The sequence below is a fragment of the Taudactylus pleione genome, unplaced genomic scaffold (assembly GCF_031769625.1).
Source record: "Taudactylus pleione unplaced genomic scaffold, aTauple2 ptg000021l, whole genome shotgun sequence".
Taxonomy (NCBI): Eukaryota; Metazoa; Chordata; class Amphibia; order Anura; family Myobatrachidae; genus Taudactylus; species Taudactylus pleione.
In genome coordinates, this window is record NW_028284423.1 from 5,779,250 (window position 1) to 5,807,162 (window position 27,913).

General features: G+C 39.5%; 1 protein-coding gene across 2 annotated transcripts in view; it reads right to left on the reverse strand.

Annotated features, from left to right (window-relative positions):
- ARHGAP10 (Rho GTPase activating protein 10) overlaps positions 1–27,913 on the reverse strand; it is a 329,480-nt gene that overhangs the window by 141,657 nt on the left and 159,910 nt on the right. For both annotated transcript variants that reach the window (XM_088448420.1, XM_088448421.1), the window contains exons 13-14: positions 22,520–22,585; positions 10,313–10,387 (exon numbers count right to left, since the gene is read on the reverse strand). In XM_088448420.1, coding sequence (XP_088304546.1) covers positions 10,313–10,387; positions 22,520–22,585 — 141 coding nt within the window. The remainder of the gene's footprint in view (positions 1–10,312; positions 10,388–22,519; positions 22,586–27,913) is intronic.

Here is a 27,913-nt window from a genome sequence, read left to right on the forward strand (position 1 = left end):
AAATAATAGAAGAAAAGAGAATATAAACAAAAGAAAGAAATGGCTGCAATAGTCCTGTTAGCCAAGTGGAAACATACTTCCAAAGGGTCCAGATTCAGGTGGGATGGAAGTGTCCCACAGCCTGGCAGTAAGAATATTTGTCCCAACTGCTGGGAATGTCCAGAAGTATGCACCACGCATCGTGCTGCAACCACGTGCCACGGGTGAACATAGCAGTATAAATGTAATCTCAGTAGAGGGGGGATTATTGGATATGACCATGCCCTCAACTGAGACAGCTACACCCACATCTCGCATTGTCCAAAAATGAATTCTGGTCAGGTTTATGTTATGCCATGTGCTAGCAGTGTATCCCATATATCAAATAGCTCCTTACATAGAGAAGTGTGTTATTCAAAGGCACAACTCTTAAAAACAAAGTTTTTGGGAGTTTGCATCTAAAACATTTTTTTAAGCACTATTCTCGTTTTTTTCATTTGCAATTAAAAAAATACTAGTGCTGACCAAAAAAACCAATGAATTGCACAGATAAATAATTTACAGAATAGCTATTAAGGAATGTGTAATAAACGTGTCAAATGCAAAATGAAACAGAACACAATAGGATTTATAAACAAACAAATTAAGCCAATATACCAGTGGTTCCCGAACTTTTTTAAATCACAGCACCCTAGAGTATCAGCATTGTTTTCACAGCACCCCTAAGCCTAAAGTTTGTTATTGAGAAATTCAGAAAATTTTTTAGTGAAGTAGTAAAGTGAAGTAAATTGTGCTGACCTGTTATTCTTAGGCTCAGTTATGGGGTTGTGGACAGGTTTGCGCTTCTGCTTGTCCACATATTTACTTTACATTGGCCATAAATAATTTGACTTATTGCTGGAGCAACAACCTGAGGCACCCCTGCAAGCGTCCAAAGGCACCCCAGGGTGCCTAGGTGCACAGTTTGAGAACCACTGCATTATGCGTATGATAGTTACAGAATGGAGCTATAAGAAAGACTGTTTTACATACAGATGTGTCCTTTCTTACTTTTTCTTCAGTCTAGTCAAATACTGTAGACCCTCTCGGCGCACCAGGTCCTGTGTGACTCAACTGCGCCAAGCATCTTTTTCACTCAAAGGAGGTGATTCAATTGTTTAGTCAGCGGCTATTATTTTAAGTCGCTCAGTGGAGCAATTCAATTGTTGCTCCATTTGACACCGATAACACCGCCATTTCTGCTCACACTCACAGGAGGGTGCGAGCAAAAATGTGCGAGAAACCCATGGTTAGGGCACCCTAACCAGAACATTAGATGGGTTAAGCAGTTTTACACGGCTAAACCTGGTCTAATAAGGCATGAAGAGGGGGCGATAGATTGAATGCCCAGAACAATTGAATTGCAAAACTGAGCGCTGATTAATTATCACCACCCATGCAACAATTGAATCGCTCCTAAAATGTTCACTATAGCTGGAATGGTTTACTGTCTTCACTTTGGAATCTTAAGCTGGCGACATACAGGCTGATCCTACTACCTGGAGCGTGACAGGATGAATGGCTGAGTTGGACATGATATGGTTGCTCAGCCTGAGGGTTATGTTGCTCGATCACTCGCCTCATGAATATGAACATATTTACAAATATTCCTGGTATGATGTAAACATTTTTCACAGGATAATTATTAGATGTCACTGCCATTACAAATGCCCAATATTGGCAGGCAAATCTAAGAGTGTGACCAACATAAGCCAATTCTATTAATTGATTTGGTGCTGCTTTACGTAGGTTACCCATGGAGTAAACAAATTAATCTGGGGGACACTGTAGTCTTGACCACAGGAGTGTAGGCACTAGAAAGGTTAGAAACTACCTCGGCCCCCCCACATTTTGCCCACCCGTCTGTGCCTCCACCAAACTTCATAACAAAACCATATGGAGGAAGAACATGCATAACTATGTAACCAGAACCAATCAGAACATAGAAAAACACAACCATCAGGGAGAGATCGCAGTGTCCCCCAGATGGCTTACAAGGAAGGGATTTTACCCAAGTATAAAAATCCAATTTCCGCTTACATCATATCTGGGTGATACTATAGTCCTGACTAAGGAACTTATCAAAGCAAGCCTAACAAGGGGGGAGTCATCCAGCAAAGCCATATGTAAAACTTTAAGCTCAAAAATCGTGCCATTGGAACCAAATGTATGGAATAGGTAAACTTTAGTAAAGGTAAGCACAGAGGATCAGGTCACTGCTCGGCATCAGTTACTCAACTGAGGATCCATGGTGAATCGCCCCAAAAAGTTCCAACTGCACAAGTAGACTGAGTCCGGAGGGAAGTCGGGTAGGCTTCTCTGAAGACAGATAAGTTTGGCAGATAGCAGAAGTAAATCATTTAGCAATGGAACACTTGGATACTGGCCAACCTTCCTTTGGGGCATCCACCAATACCAAAAGGGAATCTGAATGCCAAATTGAGTCAGTACGGTCAATTAAATCTGTAAAGCACAGACTACCTCCAAAAGATGTAAAAGTGTGGAAGAAGAGGATGATGCTGCAATCGGAAAAGCTGGGAGAGCAATATCCTAGATAAAATTTCATTCAAAAACCACCCTCAGTAAAAAAGAAGGCTTAGTCTGAAAATCTATCCTGTCAGAATGAAAAATGACAAGGGGAGGCTTGCAAGATAAGGCAGCAAACTCTTAGACACGTCTAGCAGACGAAATAGGCGGAAGAAAAACCACCTTCCACATAAGATACCGCCTTCCACAGTCTCAGGAGGTTTAAAGGGAGGAATCTGAAGAGCCTCCAGTACCACATTCAGATCCCAATGGAGGGATAGGTGATATGTACAGAGGATAAATTCGAAGTACACCTTGAAAGCAGGTCTGTAGCTCCAAAATGGTGGCCAAATATCTCTGAAAAAAGCACCCACATAGCAATAAGGCGAAGGCTTAGATGTAGAAGAATGTACCTACTTGCCCCTGGTATTCACAGGTGGCCTTCCATGCAGATACTAACGAAGCCCAACACTGCATAGCTTCCAAAGTCAAAAAAATTGGGTATGTCCAGTATGGTGTGGCTCTTGGTGAAACACGAAGTAGTCTAATGACTCCCGCAAAAAGACCACATTGCTCTAACCATACAAAATTGAAAGTCTCCAGATATTATGATAATACATACACACACACATTTGAAGCGATTAGCTTATAAGCCTGAAGCGAGCAATCAAGATCTGGATCTCAAGAATCAAACCGTCAAGCCAGTCAAGATAAATTTGGGTGTATATACATAGACCTTGACTCAGTAGGTCCTGCTGAAGAGGAAAGCTGCAAGGAATCTTGGCCCACATTCTCTGAGAGGGCGTATGACAGCTGACGGGGCCAATCCAAAGCTATGAGTATGTTTGTGGGATCCTCCTGTCGAATACGTTGAGGTACCCTGTCCAGGATGGATAGAGGTGGAATAGTTACCCCAAGTGTAAGGACCAAGGTACCTTCTTGACTACCCTCAACTGGAGAATGTTGATTGAGAGGGAGGACTGTGTTGGACCATAGTTCCTGAAAATTGAGACCTAGTGAGACAGCGCTCCATGCAGTAAGGCGGGCATCTGTTGAAACCAGTACTCAATTCCAAATCAGGAAGTTAGGTGGAGATAGGAGTGGTTATATAGGGGCTGGGGAGTGGCAGAGCTACAGTAGCTTTTAATATTTTTGTGCCTATACTCCTGTGCCGGCCCTCTAACCCAGTGTTTCCCAACCTCGGCCCTCAAGGCATACCAACAGTCCAAGTTTTAGTGATATCCATGCTTGAGCACAGATGGTTAAATCAAAATAACTGAGGTACTAATTAAGTATGGCTGTCCTTGAAACCTGGACTGTTAGTGTGACTTGAGGATCGTGGTTGGGAAACCCTGCTCTAAACCATAGTCAAGACTACAGTGTCCCCCAAAATGTAAGAGGAATATATGTTTCACAGAGGAAATATTCTCAACAAAGAGAAATATTTTAGTTATATGAACTATTAAAGGCTGCATTGCTCTCTGATGTTATGGGAGTTGTGCTGCAGAGAGAAAATTCATACAATATAAGCCAGATTACATATATATATATATATATATATATATCTTATTTTTGTCCTCAAAATTCTACACACAATACCCCATAATAACGTGTAAAAGTTTGCCATGAAGTTCAAAATTGAGCTCAGGTGCATCCTGTTTACACTGATCATCCTTAAGATGTTCCTACAGCTTAATTGGAGTCCAGCTGTGGTAAATTCAGTTGATTGAACATGATTTTGAAAGGCATACACGTGCCTATATAAGGTCCCACACTTGACAGTGCATGTCAGAGCAGAAACAAAAGCATGAAGTCCAAGGAATTGTCTGTAGACCTCCGAGACAGAACTGTCTCGAGGCACAAATCTGGGGAAGGGTACAGAAAAATATCTGCTGCTTTGAAGGTCCCAATGAGCACAGTGGCCTCCATCATCCGTAAATGGAAGTAGTTCGGAACCACCAGGACTCTTCCTAGAGTTGGCCGGCCGTCTAAACTGGACGATCGGGGGAGAAGGGCCCTAGTCAGGGAGGTGACCAAGAAACCGAAAGGTCACTCTGTCAGAGCCACAGCATTCCTCTGTGGAGAGAGGAGAACCTTCCAGAAGGACAACCATCTCTGCAACAATCCACCAATCAGGCCTGTACATTAGAGTGGCCAGACAGAAGCCACTCCACAGTAAAAAGCACATGGCAGCCCACCTGGAGTTTGCCAAAATGCACCTAAAGGACTCTCTGGTCTGATGAGAAAAAGATTGAACTCTTTGGTGTGAATGCCAGGCGTTATGTTTGGAGCAAACCAGGCACCGCTCATCACCAGACCAATACTATCCCTACAGTGAAGCATGGTGGTGGCAGCATCGTGCTGTGGGGATGTTTTTCAGCTGCAGGAACTGGGAGACTAGGATAGAGGGAAAGATGAATGCAGCAATGTACAGAGACATCCTGGATGAAAACCTGCCCCAGAGCGCTCTTGAGCTCAGACTGGGGCAACGGTTCATCTTTCAGCAGGACAACGACCCTAAGCACACAGCCAAGATATCAAAGCAGTGGCCCAGCCAGAGCCCAGACTTGAATCCAATTGAACATCTCTGAAGAGATCTGAAAATAGCTGTGCAACGACGCTTCCCATCCAACCTGATGGAGTTTGAGAGGTGCCGCAAAGAGGAATGGGCGAAACTGCCCAAAGATAGGTGTGCCAAGTTTGTGGCATCATATTAAAAAAAAGACTTGAGGCTGTAATTGCTGCCAAAGGTGCATCAACAAAGTATTGAGCAAAGGTTGTAAATACTTATGTACATGTGATTTCTTAGTTTTTTTTGTTATTTTTTTTTTAATTAAATTTGCAAAAATCTCAAAAAAAAACTTTACACACGTTGTCATTATGGGGTATTGTGTGTAGAATTTTGAGGACAAAAATGAATTTATTCCATTTTGGAATAAGGCTGTAACATAACAAAATGTAGAAAAAATTAAGTGTTGTGAATACGGATGCAGAGTGTGTGTGTGTGTGTGTGTGTGTGTGTGTGTGTGTGTGTGTGTGTGTGTGTGTGTGTGTGTGTGTGTGTGTGTGTGTGTGTGTGTATATATACACACACACACACACACACACACATATGAACACGGTTAGTACACTAAAAATAGGTTAAAATGTAAAGTATATACAAGTTGTCGGGAAATAGATCGTTATATACACAAAATAACTCTTATTAACCAAAACCTTATTAGACTATAAATAACAGAAGCATGTGCCATATATGTAACAGTATTCTGTTACACTTCAAGTAAAGAAGAAAAGTCAGAAAACAATTAATATTAGGCAAAGTCAGGTTGACTGCTATTAATAATGTACAAGGTCTAATGTTGATGTTTAATCATTACGAGTCAAGTGAGTGTTCATAACAATTACAGGAGGACTCTTAGAAGCAGCATTAAATTGATTGCAGCGTATGATATACAAACAATTTGTCATTCTCATAATGTCCAGGGTAATGAAATGAATTCGCTCTCTGGTTTCCTCCAGTCTCCCGTGCCAAAGAACACTGTGTTATCAGCACAGATGGAGCATGCATGGACCTGGAAAACAGCCTGCTTGGAACAAGCGTCTCAGAATACCAATGAATCCCTCAAAGTCAGACCTGCGCTGGCTAAGGATAGTTTAGAACATACCAACACTTTGCAGATCTACCTTTGTAAAGGTACATTCATTTGTTTTCTAAATACAAAGAATCAGTTGCTTTATGGGGAATTGGAAAATAAATAAAGACATCCGATGCAACTAGGAGAACTACATAATGACAGCACATAAACCAGCCTATTTAAAATTGCAAACACTAATGGAAGGTAACATAACCTGACAGATGTTAAATTAACATTGCAACAAGCAATGTTTGACAATGATTATTTAAGAAAATGTATGGGCTGTCTGCGTGTTTGCTTGATAAGATACTTAAATGTTGTCCTGTTCCTCTCTTTCATCTTACAGAGTACACAAATGAGATGACTATTATAAAAAGGCAGAAAGACAAAGACAAAATTGTTCTCTTCTTAGATATTTTTTTTTTAACAAAGGCAACAAAATGTAGTGCCCTTGCCTGATCACTCGGTCTGTGCAGAAGTACTGAAATAAAGCGCCACCTACACACTGTATCAGCTTACACGCTGTATCAGCTTACACGCTGTATCAGCTTACACACTATCAGCTTACAGAAATGTAAATTAAACCAATAAAATACAGTTTTATCAAAATGATGCTAAATTGCACAGAATAAATAAATATATATAGTCTGATATATCTGTATGCAACGCCTGCAACAAGGTCGCTCATGCGCGATGACATGCATGGACATGTCTGAACCTGTCCCAGGCCGCCACCGCACTGCCATTGCATTCATTTCAACAGAGTGGCCCGAGCATGTGTGCATCGAACAGCAATGGAGCAACGACACAACATTAAGTTCTGCTTCCAATTGGGTAAATTGGCGACAGAGACGCACAAAATGTTGGTGAAAGTGTACGGGCAGGATGCTGTGAGTAGAAAATGTGTGTACGATTGGCTTGCATGCTTTCACAGTGGCAGAGAATCGGTGGAAGATGAGCTCCATTGCTGTTCGACGCACACTGCTCGGGACACTCTGTTGAAATGACTGCAATGGCAGTGTGGTGGCGGCCTCGGGCAAAGCCTGACTGGGGGCAGGTCCAGACATGTCCATACATGTCAGTGCGCATGAGCGACCTTGTTGCAAGCGTTGCATACAGATATATCAGACCAATCACCAAACTTTTTAGACATCATCAAAACGTCATCTTGCATGGACGAACATCATCATTCCTGGACTTTTGTCCAGGAATGATGATGTTCGTCCATGCAAGATGACGTTTTGCCTCTTTCTGAGTTCCGTTTTTTTGGAGGGAAAAATCCGAACTCAACGTGCAAACTCGAACCTATCCGAGCCTGCACATCCCTAATAAATAAATAAATATATATATATATATATATATATATACACACACACACACACACACACATATTAGGGATGTGCAGGCTCGGTTCTACTCGGCTCCGTTCGTTTTTTTTTACCAAACCTTATTGGGTATCAGCTGTCACGAGTTTTCGATAGCCAATAAGATTCGGTAAAAAAAACGAACGGAACAGAGTAGAACCGAGTCTGCACATCCCATATATATATATATATATATATATATATATATATATATATATATATATATATATATACACACACATATATATATGGGCTTGCTCTTCTAGGTAATTAGCAAAATCAACAAAACACTTACAGCTTAAAGGTGCCTATCCATTAGGCGACCTGAAAGTCTGAACGTCTAGCGCTCAGACCTTCAGGTCGCCGAGGTGCGGTGCCCGCACTGAACGGCATTCACTGAATGTCAATCAGTGAGGAGCCCGACCCCCTATCTCTGAACATGCCGAACCTGATTAGCATAGTCAGGTTTACGGGCATGTTCAGTAGACATTCGGGGTCGGCAAGGACCCAGGTTGCACGCGCATCGCTGGTCCTTGCCGGCTATCCATTACCCGGACTTTGTGAACAATGTGACCAAAACCTCCTGGTTTTGGTCGGATTGTTCACATAGTCGGGTAATGGATAGTAATAAGGTAATAAACACAAATTTGTTTGCAGCACATGAGAAAGAAAAGCCTAAAAAGCTGACAGCTATAATTGGTAAATGCTACGTGTAAGTCAGCTACATAACAGATAAGCAACAGCCTGAAATATTACTACAGCTTGTGCACAGCTTCAGTAAACGTCACTATACTGTATGTGTCATGTTATGGCACTTGTCTCTCATTATTAATAATTTAAGCAGAACTGAGCAACAATCACACAAGGCATCATTGGTGCCAGAACTACATATCAATCTATAGGAGTGGTTCTCAAACTCGGTCCTCAGGACCCCACACAGTTCACAGTTTCCAGGTCACCCAGCAGGTGCACAAGTGTAGTCATTACTCACTGACCCATTTTAAAAAATCCCATATGGAACTATTTATTTCCTTTGTGATTCTGTGAGGAGACCTGGAAAACATACACTGTTTGGAGTCCTCAGGACAGAGTTTGAAAACCTGTGACCTATAGAGTGGGCAGGTCAGTATAGTGCAACAAATGTTTAGGGGTAATAGCCACTGGCACTGAACAGAGTCACAACAATAAAACTAATTAGCCTCACGCAGCTGTCCAACGTGGTAGCAAACCAAGGAACAACTAAAGACTGAAAAATAGACAGCGCTGTTGAGGTGAAATATGAAAGATATAATATACAAAATGTGCCCATAAATATTAAAGAATGAAAAAACTTATTTATTTAGACATTAAAAAATCTGACACTCATGGTACTAAAAAACATATAAACAAACAACACATATATAGATGAGCATGATCATCACAAAAATATACAAATATGCAAATAATAAAAAATATGAAATGAGTAAAATTGAAATGAGATAGCCACAGCAGAAAAAAGAATATTGTAGTTTATAGGAAATTCCTTTTGAATAATTGTACTGGGTTGTTAATCCAATACCAAATGTCAGTTTGAATAGACAAATCCACAGTGTAGGTAGATTGAAAACACTACCGAGTCATCCGAATGGAGTGATGTATGCATCTCCTATTTGCCGTTACTGTCTCCTTGTAGGGAGAATAATAACTGGACGGGTCTGCTAGGATTAGCGGAACTCCCGAACTCAATCTCCGTCCTGTTATGGGAGGTGTAACAGGATGGCAAATAGGAGAAGCATACAGCACTCCATTCGGATGGCTCTTTCCATAGGAAAGAGGTGGCAAAAAGAACAGTTTGTTTTCTATATGCTGACAGCCGCTCCAGCCATAATATACAGACGATCGGTTATTGCCTCCTAAGGAACATATTTGGCAAGTATATTATACGGCTTTCATCAATTGAGAGGCTGGAAATAACAACCATTTTATTGCAACATTGTTGGTTCCACTGTTACATTTATATGGAACACTGTCTCTATTTTCTAAACGGAGCTACCTATATTACAATCAGAACAGTGTTTTCAATCTACCTACACTGTGGATTTGTTTATTCAAACTGACATTTTTTATTGAATAAACCACCCAGTACAATTATTCAAAAGGAATTTCCTATAAACTACAATATTCTTTTTTCTGCTGTGGATAGCTCATTTCAATTTTATTAATTTCATATTTTTTATCATCATTATTTGCATATTTTTGTGATGATCATGCTCATCTATATATGTGTTGTTTGTTTATATGTTTTTTAGTACCATGACTATCAGATTTTTTAATGACTAAATAAACACTTTTTTATTCTTTCATATTTATGGGCACATTTTGTATATTATATTTTTCATATTTTCACCTCAACAGCGCTGTCTATTTTTCAGTCTTCAGTATAGTGCAATCCACCTTTAAGCGCCAGAAATATTTGCCCCAAAGAATATTGTTGCATCTGCAGCCCTGCTTCTGTCATGCCATTGTGAGGGTGATAAATGGGTTCCCCAAACTGTAACAGCATGTGGCTTAGGTAAACGTGATGCCCATAAATAAATGGCTTCAACTAAATATACATGCCAACATGGATATTTGCAGAGTAGGAATATAAAACAAAAACTACTCTATATCCCAATGGACATTAATTATAACACATTTTTATTTTTCTAAATATGAAAATAAATTGTAGTAACAGATTCACTTTAAAAACTAAACTACTAAACAGTAAAAAAGATTAAAATGGTGGCATACCCATTAACAAACTCAGAAGTCTCTGGACCTTTGAACTCACCCCCACAACCCTGTACAATCCTTGGTCATTAATACCTAGAATAAAAAAAATAAAAACAAAAGAGAAAACAAACCATATTATACCATATGATTACACTGCCCAAGACAGTAACAGTACAACTAGAATTAGCCACTCCCAGCTCCTCCCTTTGTCCCAATCTGTCACAGATAGATAAAGATACTGTTTTGCCTCAAATAACACAGCTGTGGGTGAGACTGATAGCTATTCTTTATTAGTATTATATATAATACAGGTTGAGTCTCCCATATCCAAAATGCTTGGGACCAGGGGTATTTTGGAATAATTGCATACCATTGTGAAACGTTTTAGGAATAGGGCCCAAATCTAAACACAGGATGCATTTGTGTGTTATATACACCTTGTACACACAGCCTGAAGGTAATTTTATACAATAGTTTCAATAATTTTGTGGTTTAAACAAAGTTTGTGTAAATACATGAAATTCATTTGTTTCACAGACACCTTATAAAACACAGCCTATAGGTAATTTTAAATAATTTTGTGCCTTAAAAAAAGTTTGTGTACATTGAACCATCAAAAATCAAAGGTTTCATTATCTCAGTCATGCTAAAAATATTCCGTATTTCGGAATATTTGGATATGGGAGACTCAACCTGTACCCCTCATAAAATATACATAAATGAGCAGAGCAAAACATAATAATTTTTAGAATAGAAATTAAAACATTAAAATGGTTTCAATCCTGTTACTTAAAACTACTAATTATGTAATGTAATTAATAATGCAGATCCATTGACCCTCTTCTAATATATGAATACAGCATGTGCCTAATTAATATGGGTATTATCCCAGTAATTGTGTGCGCCCATTTGTATAGCAAGTTGTACGTGAATAGCCATGCATATAAAATGCATTTTTTACTGCAATTAATGTTATTGTCACTCAGATGCTCATCTTCATAAAATCTATTGAATTACAATACGGTGATTTCTGCATAATTAACACTATTATTATTGTATTAGATACAAAGAAAGAAAAAAGAAGGCTCTTTTTGTGGGGCACTCTTATGTTTAAACAAAATGATAAAATATAACTTATTTCTTGACCTATAAAATATGGTTCCTCAAAGGTAACCGAAAGGGTAAGTCATAATATAGGTAGGACTACTAACGATTAACAAACATGTGACAATAATATACAACACAGATATAAATAAATATGAAGAGGCTTATATATGACAGAAATCTTTACCAGTATAGATTGAGAACAGGAGGTTCTCATAAAAGATAAATCTCCTTATTGTATAAAGGAATTATATTACTCTTGCCTGTGACTTTGTTCATGCATTTAACTTAGCACCACCATGGTCTGGGTACTATGGCCATTATAGAATTTCTATGGCCATATATGTACACATGTGTGGCTTATGATCTATGTAATACTTTATCATTGATGCCTATGCATATGTTTCTCTATCAGTATATCTTGATATTTCCATATAGTAGATACAGTATATCAATCATTGCTGCATCTTAGGACTACATATTGGAGATGCCAATATACTTATATATATCAGGCCATATGTACTAAGCTCACTCATACTAGGAGGTATACCCTGCATGAGAACTTCTGTTCTCAAATTATCTTGTAAAAGATTTTCGCCAATTCTTTTTCTGTATATATTTGTGTTTTATGTATGTCATGAATAAGCATGTGATGAACGCAATATTCCACTTTTGATGTTTATTTACATTTATGTGTGATTCGACACATACATCTTGGGTTCTAACATAATGGACATAGTACCCAGACCATGGAGGTGTTAAGTTAAATGCATGAACAAAGTCACAGGCAAGAGTAATATAATTCCTTTATACAATAAGGAGATTTATCTTTTATGAGAACCTCCTGTTCTCAATCTATACTGGTAAAGATTTCTGTCATATATAAGCCTCTTCATATTTATTTATATCTGTGTTGTATGTTATTGTCACATGTTTGTTAATCGTTAGTAGTCCTACCTATACTATGACTTACCCTTTCGGTTACCTTTGAGGAACCAAATTTTATAGGTCAAGAAATAAAAGTAATATTTTATCATTTTGTTTAAACATAAGAGTGCCCCATAAAAAGAGCCTTCTTTTTTTCTGTTTCTTTGTATCTAAAGCATAATCTGGCTCTGGGGAGCACCGCCAATATGAGTTATTACGGGTGAGATATTATATCTTGTACCATTCCTTACATTTTGGTCAACTATATCTTGTATGAATATTTATTGCATATTCTGTGCGGAGTAAACCCCCCCCCCCCCTTTTTTTTCTCAACTATTATTATTGTGTTTGTATTTTATGATGATTTTAGGTTTATACTTGGCAATCACAATGCTCTGCAGTAAACAGCTAGTTTCACTGGTTGCCATGGGAGGGGCATTTTCACTTAATTTATATGAATCTCTATTTCTCATGGAAGGGAGGGTGTATGTGTGCATACTGAACAAATATAATAATAGCAAGTCCTACATGAGTTAGAGATTTCAGTATATGCGATATCACTACTTATTTCTGTAAGAAATTAGGTAGTTGCCCAAGATCTTGCGCTTGATTCATTTTGCTGCAAATTGCGTGAGTATGGCTGTGCCCCACCATTGCGCCGAGGCACGTATAGCAACAATTTGCAGCATTGGGTTGGGCTGTGATAGCACATGGCATCACCACACCAATGCATTGGCCCTTGTACATCTCCACCGGACTCTCCCAGAGGGGAGTCTTAAGACCAAGGCAATTGTGGCTTAATTCATTTGAGTGGTAATTTGTGTAGAAGACAGAGCAGGCCCCAATTTTCAGGATGAATACATTTCAAATCCTCATATGAGATTTGTGCAATTATTAAGAAAATGGGAAAGTGTATGGATTAAAGAACAGTTTTCTCAGCAAGCTCTTACTGTTTATTACACATGTACCATAGATCATTTTTTCTCTTCCATTCGGCAAGATAAATATACCAGTGTAACTCCCCCATAGAAGATTGATGCGACAACTTGCACTGTGAATCTACGCTAGTGAGAAGAGTATCCCACAGAATTTACAAATAAACATGGCTACTGGTCTTGATTATTTGCATAATGACGTCAGCGCATATGAATTCAGATGTAAACATCTGGAGAAGGAGTAATAGGTATGTAATATGTTAAATGTCATTAATGGGTGCAGCCTCTGCGCCACTAAAGAGATGAGACTTTTTCACCTAGGGGCTGACCTGTGATTTCCTCTAACAACCAGAACTAACTATATCTGACCATATCAATGCCGAATGCTCAGATGTTTATTGAGATCAATTATACAAAACTTAAACTTCTTAATTATATTTCTGGTAGGAATTGCTGGTATTTTAAAAGTTTGTATTAAATATTCTTTTATATAGGACAGCATAGTACTACAGGGAAATAGAAGTGGTGGTAAAATAATGGTTGTTTAAATTCGAGTAGTTTTCTCACTGACCAGGCTTGGGACTCGAGGAAGCTTAAATCAGACTCAGGGCCTGCTTCAGCACGCATCGCTATTCTGCTTATACGAACGCAACTGCATTGCTAATATCAGCGGTGCTATTTAAATGTGTGCATTCACAATGCGAACACAGCCTGACATAAGGACGCCCACTTCCCCTTACTCACATCCATATACTAGGGCAACATACCGAAACAAATCGGTAACATCGGACCTACGCGCAGTTAAGGAAGCTCAGGCCTCACTCAGGAATTGCTAACTTCTGCGCACGCTTTGAGACCTCAGGAGGCATCAGGTATCGCAGTGTCTAATTTATGCACACCCATGCAACGGCACGCCTGCGTTCGCCATCTCCCCACCACCCACAAATGGCACCTCCTGTCAATCACTCTGCTCTGGGTCTGCATAGCCTCTGCAAACGCAGTTATTGCAATTGTTAGTTCACGCACACTGAGATGCATACGCAGGACGCAACAATCGACCGATTGCGTGCGTCTTTGCAACTGCGTTCATTGCTGAATCAAGCCCTCAGTCAAAAGTGTTTTTGCCCTGTTGAAAAACTTTATTCCTTTGTGTAAAAGGACATTGTTCCTATACTAAGAACTTGCCTGAAATGAACAGAGATTTGAAATTTTTTATAGTGACCTGAACTCCTGACTGTTGAAATAAAAGAATACTTTATTGGAGTCATATTATGCCAAGGACACGTGTCCATGGTCTCAAGTTTTTTCCTACTTAATATTGCAATAAAAGCTGAATAGGGGCCATCTTGATTTACTTTTTTGCCGTTTTTACCTACAAACTCACCGCTCAACTGGTAGTCTATTTTTTTTTTTTTTTTTTTACATATTCTCTGCTGGTTCAATTAGTTTTAGAAACACATTGGTTAGTAAATCTGGGGATTCTATTATCTATGTTAAAGAATTCATGGTTGGTCCAATGGTCAATTACTGTCTAAAGTCAGGATTTTCCTGCGAATTTCCTTTGGATTTGCTTTTAGTAAATCACCAGATTGCAAATCCGATGGAAATTCGCAGAAAATCCCAAATCTGCCTGAAGATGATTATTTATAAAAATTAAAGCGAATAAAGCTCACGATAGAATTCCATAATAGTAGAGCTAGGAAAGATGAGTCAAAATAGGTGCACTTGGGGAATGGGTTCACAACTATTCTTATTATAATTAGTTAATTATATGTAATTTCTCTATGGTACCCCCCAAATTAATTCTAAAAAGGTAACATGTATTTAATTTTTCACTAATAAAACACTATAATAATTGATATATTAACACATAGTAAAGTACAAAAATAGTGCAAAAGTATAGAAACTGGTTAAAAAATTGTCTGCTGCACAAGATAGAATTCTGTAAATTTTGTCTTATCAAGTTAATTGGGAATAAATATTAATATATTCTACAAATATTAATATATTTTACAGATTTATATAAAAAAAAAATTGTCAGTTAAATCAAATGTGTTACAAAAAAGGAAAAGACACATTGGTAAATGTAATATCCTGTGCAATATAGGCATAATTTTTTCAGGTTTCTTTAAAATTGTTGCCCCTTTAAAAAATAGGGCAGACTCGCTGGGATCTCGCCAATGCCGGCATCACACAGGCTATTGCATTTACCCCAAAGATATTGAACCTCTCCCTGTATGTCTTACAGCCAGTGTGCTGCCATCGTTAATAAAAAGAGTATCTAACACCCTATCAATTACTATTATTAAATTCCATTTTTTTATCTCATAAAATGTCCATGTGGAAAAACATATGTTGGTCACACATGAGTTGCAGTTGACAGAACTTAAAAGCAAAATAAAGAATTTATCTAGTGAAGTTGCGAGCATCACAAGATATGAGATGTATGTAGCACAATGTTTCTATGAGTGAAGAAATGCCCCTTTGCAGGTCAGATGTTACATGTTAAAACAAGTTGAATTAACAATTTGAGAAGGAGATGGCAAGTTACTCTGGTCTTAGGTCATGAGTGCTACTGGATAAATTGGGAACTATTTCCTCAGGATAGTAATAAGGATTATTATCTATTTTGCGTCTTTTAAGTTTTTAATATTAAAATACATGATAAACTAACTTTTCATATTTATATATGACTATGCGTGTATTATTGAACGGTACATACATTATGTAAATATATAGTGTGTTGTACCATTTTTTTTATTTTCTATTTTTTAAAAAAAGATTCATGTATGTATTGGGCAAGCTTTACTTCCATAAATGTGTGATTTTGTGCATATCTATTTTAAACAGTATATGTTATTTTGTTATTGACTAATACATCACTGTGTACTTTGTATGTCGCCAATACTGGTGCTTAATTCGTTCTCAATTGGTTTTAAAAAACAACAACTTTGGTTTAGTTTTTGTTTTGGTGGAGTTTAGTTTCCTACCCAATTATCAATTAGAATGGGGATATAAGGAAGGTTTGAGAAGGTGTTTTCATTCCTATGTTTTGCACCTTAAGAAAAGAGTTAACTCTGAATCTGGTTATGCCCAAAGCTGTCAAACGTGAATAATGGCTAGGTGTAGTCTGCAAATTACCTGTTTCTTTTCTGTTCTGTGACTGTTGGTTGGATCTACGCTGGAGTATCTATGTTCTTAGAGCGAGAAAACTCCAGTGTTTGATGTCATCAGTAAGAGACGGGTAGACTATTTATATAAACCAGCAGCAAGTTACCTGTAGCTCCTTATATCACCATCAGTATGAGCCAGAGTGCCCCTCATGAAATCTACCAGAAAGGCAAACTGTGTAAGAATTAACATTATTTAAATTGAGTTGGTAAAGATTCAAAATATGGGAATGTGAAGGTAGACATTAATTGCCTTAACATAAGGGGTTAAATGGAATTTTGCTAATGTGATAACATCAGTGCTTGTTTCTAAATGAAATTATGTAGTTGCCTAAATTACTTGCTTAATTAGATACACTGGCTTATGTGCTAAATGAGGGAACAGACCTCAATATTTAAGATTGAGTCTAAACTTGTGATATGAGACTTTTTAATTGTCAAAAGAAATTAATTCATACTGTTTAAGTAAACTGTTAGAAACTAGTACAGCAGCTATCATGCACATCTGCTGCTAGGGTGCATGTATGGGTTGAGTACAGGATGCTGGTGTTCAGGATCCTGGTGGTCAGAATCCCGCTGCCAGCATCCAGACATCTGCAGGCAAGTATCCTAACCCTAATCCTACCCCTAAAACTAACCCTCCCCCCCGCAGCCTAACTCTAACCCCAATACTTACCGTCGGGATGCCAGTGCCAGGATTCTGACTGGTTTTGGGATACCGGTGCTGGCATCCCGTGTGTATATGGGGGGTGGGGGGAGAGGAAGTGGAAAAACAAAAGCAGCCTAAACCCAGGTCTACTAGGCTTAGTTGTTTAGCCTTTATGTGTTTCTATGTTAGATGTTGTAAATGACTAAATTTAGCAATGATTGGATAAGATATTAAGCAAGGGAATAATATGACGAATGGACAAAATAATAAAGGTGTGGACGTAGAGATTTCATTATTATCTCATTGATCTTTCTCCATTAACCCGTAATTACTACTTATTTCTCTGAATCTACACAAATGTAGAACTTCATGAACATTTTTATTTCTGGCCTTACCATATATAAATACTGAAAACTGCGACAAAAGTCACATTAAAGCTAAAAATAACAAAAACGTAAAAACATCCGTCCTAGCATGCATTTCTGCGCCCACCCCAGAGCACTTTCCATAGATGACCCCACCAACATGTGAAGGGCTCAGTAACGGTAAACCATTTTAACAACAAATATTTTTTAATAGGAGGCCTAGCAACACCTCTACATAGATAAAGTTAGGATTGCAAACCTTGGAGTTTATGATCAAGTAATAATATATTTGAAAAAAATACTGTACATATATAACCCCCATCTCTTATTAACAACATACTGTCTACAGTATTGTGTGTTCATCTGACTGCTATCCAGGCAGTGTACTGGTGTCTGAGAATTACTTGTGTATTGTCATATGACAGATATTATATTTTCTTGTAATATTTGTGTGTGGCATTGAGCTTCTTATATTTTCATATAATTTCACAGATTATATCACAGCTCTGTCCTGAAATTCTCCAAGGGCATTTCTTTCTCTTGCTATTGTCAGCCTGTGAATACTGGGTAAAACATTTTTGTTATACAATATATCCATTTGCAACAAATGTAAATTAATGATAGACCCTAAGGGAGTAGAAATACTGCAAAATAAGAGGCTTGAAACAGCATTTCCATTCAAGACACACTAGAGATGCATAATGCTTTGTACACTAGACTCCGCAATGTGTGCTTAATGGGGGGGAGGGAGAGGGGGGCTGAGTAATATCTTAACTTTTTATAAACAAACATAATTGCTACTTGAGTTAATGTTTTTAGGAGTAGCAATCAACAATAACAGTTGCATAAATAATTATATGCTTTGTTCCTACATGTCATGTTAGGAAAAGATGCAGTCTGTGATTCTAAAGAATAATACATTATCTATAACCAAGAAACATATTTTATTGCTCCTTCTGCAATAAATAATAATAATTTCACCTGTCATAATAATAGAAAAACTGTTTACATTGCGCTAGTCAACCATAAACATTTTCAATAAGCACCAATGCCATCATTACAAAGTAGAATTACATTCTAGGAGGTTAGGCGTGGTGTTCACAAAATTGTCATCAGAATCTTTTCTCTAACTTAGCTAAGTTGCCTGGAAAGTGATTGTGGGTCACTACTTCGCAATTTTGCCATGGGACAGGGGTGTTCAACATGTGGCCCATCAGCTGCTATGGAACTACACATTCCAGCATACTTTGCCAGTTTTCCTATTAGTGCATGCCAAAACTGTGGCAGAGCATGCTGGGATGTGTAGTTTCACAGCAGCTGGAGGGCCAAATGTTGAACTCCCCTGCCATAGGTTCTCAGTGGGCAAACATTTGACTTGGTCAGTCATTGACATGAATTCCTTAGCTCTGTGCCTAGGTCAATCTCCCCTCTGTTAGTGACTGTTATTCAAAACTTTATACTAGTGTATTTACATGTACAATAATCCATTAAGTGTTTTCAATTTTAATATGAGTCCCCAGTCTTACTATCTTAATTAAAATGGCCTTAAACATCGATAAATGCTGTTGTTAATGCTGTTCCAGAGAAAATTAGCCACAAATCACAGCTTGCATGGAACAACTATGTCGATTTCAAATCAAGTCCGACATGAGCTGAAATCTTATCATGTGTTCCATGAACTGCATCTACTGTGCCCTATAGGATTTGTGCATAAAGATTACATTTGACCCTAATGAATCCATACGACTCGAGGGTCAGAAATGTAAACCAGCAGTTATACGCATTCATACATGTTAGGAGGCATGTCATTGTACTTGCAACAGGGAAGGTACAAATACAAGCTGATCATGAGGACTTATAAATTAGACCAGTGGTTCTCAACATCAACTGGCAGGTTTTCCCAACAGGTCATGTTTACAGGATTTCTGTCTGTGAAAGCAAGTGGGATAATTGTTGACCCAGCAAAATAGATTATTGCTCACGGGGTCTAAGTATTTTCCAACCTACAGAGCCATACAGCTATTCTGGTGTAAAAAGGTCTTCAGATCTTTTTCTGATGCAAGGCTAGGAGAGGTCATTTGTCACTGATTTTTACTGAAGCTTCCTCGGAGACCTGGTCCTCTTATACTGTCCAATGAGAATGAGTTTACAAAACATTTGTTGGTGTGTAAGGCAAAAGTCCACATAACCTTCACTGGACTAAAATGAAAAATGGCACCCGTCGAATGCCAAAATCTGGAATATAAGTACAAAGGAAAAAAAAAAAAAAAAAAAACTTATAGTGGTGCAAAAGCTCAACGTGACCGGGCTACCACAACTTTTGTGGTGTAGGGTAGTATTTGTATGGACTTGCTCCTTCCCCTTTTGTCTGGTCCAAAAAGAAAGTCATGCTGCTCCCCCTCCATAGTGTGCCTTTACGCTGCATAGTTACAAGCAGACCTAAACTTCATCTTAACCAAATAGTAGAGTACTTTCTATCAAACAAATATGACCGTTATTTCAATTGTGCACAGATAGAGGCCAATGGAAAGCAGTTTTATCCCTGTTAGGTTACTACTTCTCCCTGTTTAAGCTAAGAGCTACTAGATTAAAAGACGACAGGCAAGATGCAGTTAAAGCTTTTTGATTGCTATATATGTACACTATGTAGACAAAAGTGATTGGACACTTCCGCACAAATGAAATGCATACCATTGCACACGAACCCCCATTGAGAACCTCTTGGACAAATTGGAGCGACGGCTATATTCTAGGCTGACTCGACCTTCTTCAGTGTCACAGTTGGTCACTGTACTTAAGGCAAAATGGCAAAACATACCGCCTGCTGTTGTCCAGGAACTTGCAGTTTGCCAAGAAGTGTGACTGAAGTAATTCACTGCACATGGTGGATCTACAAAGTACTGATGTCAATAAAATATTGTTGATCTATTTGCTGTCAGTGTCCAATCACTTTTGTCTACATAGTGTATATATATGAATGTGGATAATATATATATATATATATATCTATATATATATATATATATATATATCTATATCTATCATCATTCATTTGGAGAGCGTGTATTATTCCAAAATCATTTGACAACTATCAGTCTTATAGGGGTATTCAATATGGGTGCGATAACATAGTTTTTTGCGTTAATATCACTTGTTTTAGTTTTACACCGTATTCAATTTCAAAGATTTCGTAACTTTACGCAAATCCAACTTCTGCGTAAAGGTATGGTGCGCGCTCCTGCTTATCCCCGTATTCAAAATAAAATTAACGAAAACGGGAAACTCCGAAGTTGGATTTGCGTAAAGTTACGAATTTTTCCTTAAAATAATTGTAAGACCCCCCTAAAGTTATAAAAACATAGGGGATCACTATGGGTACCCGTGTTTTAGCCTTTAATTGTAAGTCAGGGTTTTAAATAGCCGCAGCAGGTGTTTTTTTTCCGACATTGAAGAAGTGATGCAGAAGAGCACTTAGATTATTTTTTTCGTTTTTTTAAGTGGTCCCATCAAATTTGGGGTACGTGAAAATGGTTACTAGCATATTTTTAAGTCCATAAAGTAAGCTTTTAAAAATTCTGCATTTGTGCACCTGCCGCTATAATTCTATTCTAGAAAACATCTGCCGCATACTTGCAGAATAGCCCTGAACCTATTTCCCTATTGTTTAACACTTTTTTCCCATTTTTTTTTTTTGCACCCTAAGTTTTTAATTAATTTTTTGGGGTGTCCCTATTTTTTTTTTTAAACTTTTTTTTACACAGTTCTTTTTTAAATGTCAATCTCAGGGGTGCAGGCTTTTTTTTTAAAGCCTGCACCCCTAAACCCCAATTCTGCACTTTTTTTCGACACCTATTCAATGGTGAAAAGTTATCACCGTTTTTTATCAGACTTTTCAAAACTGCGATAAGTCTTTGAAATTGAATACAGTGTAAAACTAAAACCAGTGATATTAACGCAAAAAAGTTAAAAAGTGCGATATTAACGCAAAAAACAATGTTATCGCACCCATATTGAATACCCCCATTAGTCTGAGTGACTGAGAAGAAGGGTCAATGTCAACCACCAATACATGTACTGAGAGTGAAATGATAGTTAATTCTGCTTCATGTAGCAAAACAAAGTTAAGCCTGGTAAAATTCTGAAACTTCTGGAACTACCATACTAATTGCAAAAGTACCAAGCCAATGATACTTATACTCTGATATGCGATTTCCAATGATCATTCTCCTCTAGACCTACATTAACTACTGCTATCACATTTGGACACCTTTTAGAACCAACATAGCATTATTGCAGAGATTAACTTTTCTTCACAATGCAATTTTATTGAATAGACACAACCTGTCATTTGTCAAGCAACACATACAGCTAGCAGATTGCCAATATGTTTTCCTCTTCTGACATCCCGCAGATTTCCTGTCAGAACTCTGCAATGTTGTATTGTAGTTCACCTGAAGACAGTCACAGTGGTAACATGTACAATATGGATTATGTGTGTTAATTTCACCAAGTTGCAGGGTTTGGATTTTCCTAATAAACTATTAGTATCTCTATAGATCATATACAGGGTGGTATCCAAATAACCCCGATATTTATTCCTCAATGCCACTGATGAGAACAGTTTGCGCAGTCTGGATCATTTATATTTAAGTTCATTATGTAAATGGTGCTTCTTTCTTCTGGAGCTGCTGGGACGTAGGGATTCTCCAACTTCAGCACGTACCTCTTAAAATGCAATTACCAAACATTCCAGAAAACAGCTGCCATCTCTGGGCTTTCTGATTTTGACCATTTATATGATGTAAATCAAATATGTTCAATTTGACAACACACAACGCAATACATTCCTTTTCAGGTACCAGTTGATCAAAATGATCAAACTCAGTTTCTCATACTGCTGAATAATCACTTTGATTACTACAAGGCAATGCTTTATATGGTTCAAAATCAAAAACATTTGGGCTCCTTAATACTAATTAGGTGTTTCCCCAAAAGGAGCAAATAAATGAATGAAGGAAAGATGAACCGAACCAGAACCCTGTGTATCCATGAAATGTCATGATAAAATACATTACCCCTTGATTCAATAGCACTGATACAATTTTTCACGACCGTAAACCCATGTTGGTCTAGCTGAGCACCTAAAACAGAAAAGACACAAGTGATTTAGAAATGGCAATAGAAAGTTTTCCTAAACCTTTCTCCAACTTGCACACACTAGCATCAATAAACCATGATTTTTATGTTTTTACATATCATTCATGTTGTGGCTTACAGCACCATTTTGAGATGGTACGAGCTGTGGATGGCTTGTTGAATGCTATTACTGATCATAAAGAACAACAGTTTTGTTTTGGGTGGTACCTGCTGATAGATACGACAGTGAATCAAAGCCATGCCAGATGTATCTCTGCACTATTGGACTGGCAGACAATTCCACAAAGTCAATATTCTATGCCAAAAAAGTAGGCTGTACATTTTTTTTTTTTAAAGATTTTAAAACCGAAGATCAACAAATGTTAACCAAGGCGCACATGCCTCGTTGCCCATAATATTAAGTACTGTGTAAGCCGAAAGTGACCTAACTTTAAAGCCTGTTTTCTTCTTTCTGAGGCAAAACGCCTATTCAGAAATGTTGTAGTTTAAAGTCTGCTCTTTTTAATGAATGTTGTTTCAAGAAAATCTGTTATGCTTCTTTTTTGCTACTGAACTTTAAAGATGGCGGAAAATTTAATGCGCGATTTGTGAAAGCAATTTTAGATGACATTATCACAGGAACTAAGTAACTTTAAACTCTGTTATTTTATGATTGTGATGGTGTACACTTGGATAGTTAGCTATACTAATGTCATACTGAAGTAATATTTTCCTTTAGAGATATGGGCAGCTGAATTACAGAATTTTTTTTCCCACAAAACATTTTTTGGCCTACTTTGGCCTCATACTGTCAAAAAAGTACTTTTTTGTAAGCCTTGAGGCAGCAATTTTTTAAATCAGCATCAAAAGTTGTATTAGCATGTGCACTTTCACAGCTATTACTGGTACTTGAACATTGCCGATTGTGCACCCGGGAGTCAGTGACAGTTTCACCTACCTCCACTACTATTGCATACTGTGAACTGAAAACTTTATGAAAGTTAGTTCTCAGGGGCGTTTCTAGAGAGGAGGGGGCCCGTGTGCAGTTTCCGACACGGGCCCCCTCCTCTCCGCCCGGCAGCGCACTGAGCTGTGCGCAGCCAGCGCCGGAGTTATAGACTCTGGGCACTAGAGTGTGCCCTGAGTCTATAATGTATTCACAGGTCACCGGGAAAATGGCAGCGGCGGCCATTTTCCCTGTACAGCGCATGCGCAAACGACGGGAATCTGTCCGCCACGGCCATTTTCCAGTCGTTTTACAGCGCCGGACCCCCGCGCAGATGAGGTAGTATTATGAGAGCAGGGTGTGCGGTGCGGGGCCCCCCTGGACCAGGGGCACGTGTACCCGCACCCATTATAGATACGCCCCTGTTAGTTCTACATACAGTCAGGTGCATAAATATTGAGACATTGACAGAATTTTCATATTTTGGCCTCTATTCACCACCACAATGGCTTTGAAATGAAACAAACAAGATGTGCTTTAACTGCAGACTTTCAGATTTAATTTGAGGGTAATTACATCCAAATTAGGTGAACGGTGTAGGAATTACAACAGTTTCTATATGTGCCTCCCACTTTTTAAGGGGCCAAAAGTAATGGGACAAACTAAACAATCCTAAAAGTAACTTTCACTTTTTAATACTTGTACAGTATTTTTAATAATTGTACACCAGAAACACTCTAAGAAGAAGGAATCATTGAAATACAAAAGAAAAAAAGATTATCCAATAACACCAGGTGTGTTAGGGTGCCCTGTGGAGCCTATGGACCGCGAAGAAAGTGTGTTAACAAAAGGTATGTTATACCATAACTCTTATTTTCTTCTTTGGGTTCCATAGGGTCGACAGGAATTACCTTGGGGATGTCCCAAAGTAGTTCCCTTAAGGGTGAGGACGCTCCTGTTTAGCGGAAAGCAGAATCTGGCACCCAAAGGAAGCATCCTGAGGCAAAAGTATCAAAGGCGTAAAATTTTAGAAAAGTGTGGACGGAAGTCCAAGTGGCTGCCTTGCACAATTGTTCAACAGAGGCACCACGACGAAACGCCCATGATGGTCCCACAGATCGAGTGGAATGTGCTGTCACTGTGTTTGGAACAGAGAGATCAGCTTGTGTGTAAGCCTGAGAAATCGGCATACGAAGCCATCTAGCCAGAGTCTGTTTGTTAGTTGGCCAGCCTCCCTTATGACAGCCATAGAACACAAAAAGAGATCAGATTACCTTAAGGAGTTGGTACGATCCACGTAGGGCACGCACCACATCCAGAGAAGCTTCACCTACAGGGAGGTCTGAAGAATGGAAGGCTGGAACCACTATTTCTTCATTTACATGAAAGCGAGATACTACCTTGAAGGCAACCCACCCTGGTACGAAGAACAGCTCTATCCTGAAAAAAAATCAAAAAGGGAGAATGACAAGAAATTACTGCCAAATCAGAGACCCTGCTGGCAGAGGCGACAGCAAGAAGAAAAACTGACTTCGCTGTCAACCACATAAGGTCTACTAATATCAGTGGTTCAAATGGGGGAGCCTGTAGAGCCCTAAGAACCAAAGACAAATCCCACGGAGCTATCGGTGGGACAAAGGGAGGCTGAACCCTCAGAACACCCTGAAAAAATGTCCCATCAGGCAGCGGGGTGATCCTTCGCTGAAACCAAACAGAGTGCAGATGCCTGAACTCTCAGGGTGGCCAGGCGGAGACCCTGGTCTAACCCAGCCTGGAGAAAAGCAAGCACTCGTTAGACCCTAAAAACTGCAGGATCATATTACTACACCATTGAAAATACGAATGCCAAATTCTGTAATAGATGCGGGCAGAGGTAGGATTCCGTGCCCTAAGCATCGTCTAAATTACAGAAGTAGTGAAACCCTTGGCTCTTAAGATGGAAGATTCAAGAGCCACGCCGTCAAAGACAGATGGGCAAGGTCCGGATGCAGGCAGAGACCCTGTGTTAACAGGTCCGGCCTTAGAGGAAGAGGCCATGGAGTCTCTATGGAGAGACTCTGAAGGTCGGTGAACCAATGGCGTCTGGGCCAAGCAGGGACTATCAATATTACTGTTCCGCCCTCCTGCTTGAATTTCCTGATGACCCTTGGGAGGAGGGAGATCAGAGGAAAAAGATATGCTAGCTTGTAGTCCCATTTCACTGCCAGAGAGTCCACAAAATCGTCTGAGGGATCTCTGGTTCTGGACCCGTACCTGAGAACCTTGTGGTTGTGGCCTGAGGCCATGAGGTCTACCTCTGGTAGTCCCCATTTGTCCCATAGGATCTGAAAGACCTCCGGATGAAGAGCCCATTCCCCGGCGTGTATATCCTGACTACTTAGGAAGTCCGCTTCCCAGTTGAGGACTCCTGGTATGAATACTGCCAAGATTGCTGGAAGGTGACATATTGCCCAGACCAGAATGTTTGTCACTTCCGCCATGGCTGCCAGATTTTGCATGCCTCCCTGATGGTTGAGGTAGGCTACTGCGGTCTCGTTGTCGTACTGTATCTGGACAGGCCTGACCTTGAATATATCCTGTGCTTGAACGAGTGCTCTGAATACTGCATGACGTTCCAGGATGTTTATGGATAAGTGACCCTCCTTGGTCGACCAGTCACTGTGCTCCATCTGCGGAGGCTGGCATCCGTAGTGAGAAGCACCCAATCTGGACTCCAGAAGTGGCGACCTCCTGTTCAGATGAAACGTCTGCAGCCACCATGAGAGGGAAAGCCGAACCTCTGGTGACTTTATTAACTGGTACTCCCCCACTCCACCAGGAGAGGATCAGCTGTTGCAGTGGTCTGGAGTAGAACTGAGCATATTCCACCACGTCGAAGGGGGACACCATGCACATGCATCGCTGAGTGGATAGACACCTTCTGATTGCAGAGAAATCTGCATACCTGTAATTGCAGGGCCCCAATCTTGTCTCCTGGCAGAAATATCCATTGTGCCAGGGAATCCAGGAGTGCACCTAATTGTAACCATCTGCTGTATTGGAAAAAGCGACAACTTTTCCAATTTATGATCCAGCTGTGTCTGTGTATGCAGGCAATAGTCAGTCTGAGATGATGTTGTAATACATCTGGAGACTGTGCCAATATCAGGAGGTCGTCCAAGTATGGCAGTATTCTGACTCCCTGACGCCTGATGTATGCTGTCATTACTGTCATTATTTTAGTAAAGACCCGCGGGGCTGTTGAAAAACCACAAAGCAGTGCCTGAAATTGGAAATGTTGCTGCAGAACAACAAACCGCAGAAACCTTTGGTGGGAAGGTGTAACTGGCACATGTAGATGCGCATCCTGAATGTCCAAGGACACCATAAAATCCCCCGGTTCCATTGCCAGAACAATTGATCGAAGAGTTTCCATACGGAACTTGGGCACCCGGATAAATCTGTTGAGGCCTTTCAGATTCAGAATAGACCAGTGGGACCCATTGGGTTTCTGGATCAAAAATAGATTGGAATAATATGAGATATGGTAAGAACTTACCCTTGTTATCTCTATTTCTACGAAGTCCATAGGGTTCCACAGGATACCTTGGGGGGGTATAGGTGTGACGTCAGTCACAGGGCACCAAAGAGTTAAGCTTTCAGCCTCCCAGGATGCACTAGGTCCCCCTCCTATACCCCGCCCCCGGGCCAAGGCACCTCAGTTAGTTACCAAGCCATAGGCCGGAGGAGGAGAAGGAAGAGAGAGAACAAAGATCTGGACACATACAAGAATCACATTCTCACCAGAGGGAGACGGAAAACCGGTGACCAGAGCAAAGCCCATCTGCAGCACAGGTGCGACAGGGCGGGAGTCCTGTGGAACCCTATGGACTTCGTAGAAATAGAGATAACAAGGGTATTGGAGCGTACACACGGTCAGATTTGTCAGACTTGTCAGATTTGTCAGATGAACGACTGAACGATTAAACGATTTGAACGATTTTTGACTGCATTAAAATGAATGGAATCGTCCAAGTCTGACTGCAAACCCATCAGATGTCAGATATCGTTATCTGACAAACGGGAACGCGCATCATTGATCGTCCGTCGTTCAGGCATGTCAAATATGAACGATTTTCCTTCAGATATGAACGACTGAACGATTTTTAAATCGTTATCGTTCATATCTGAAGGAAAAATCTGATCGTGTGTATGCACCATAAGTTCTTACCATATCTCATATTTTCTACTTCAGGGTCCATAGGGTATCCACAGGATACCTTGGGGATGTCCCAAAGCAGTATCCTTTAAGGGTGGGGACGCTCCTGTGCAGAAAGGAGAATCCGCCGCCCGAAGGAAGCATCCTGAGAGGCGAAGGTGTCAAACCTGTAATACCTCACGAAGGTAT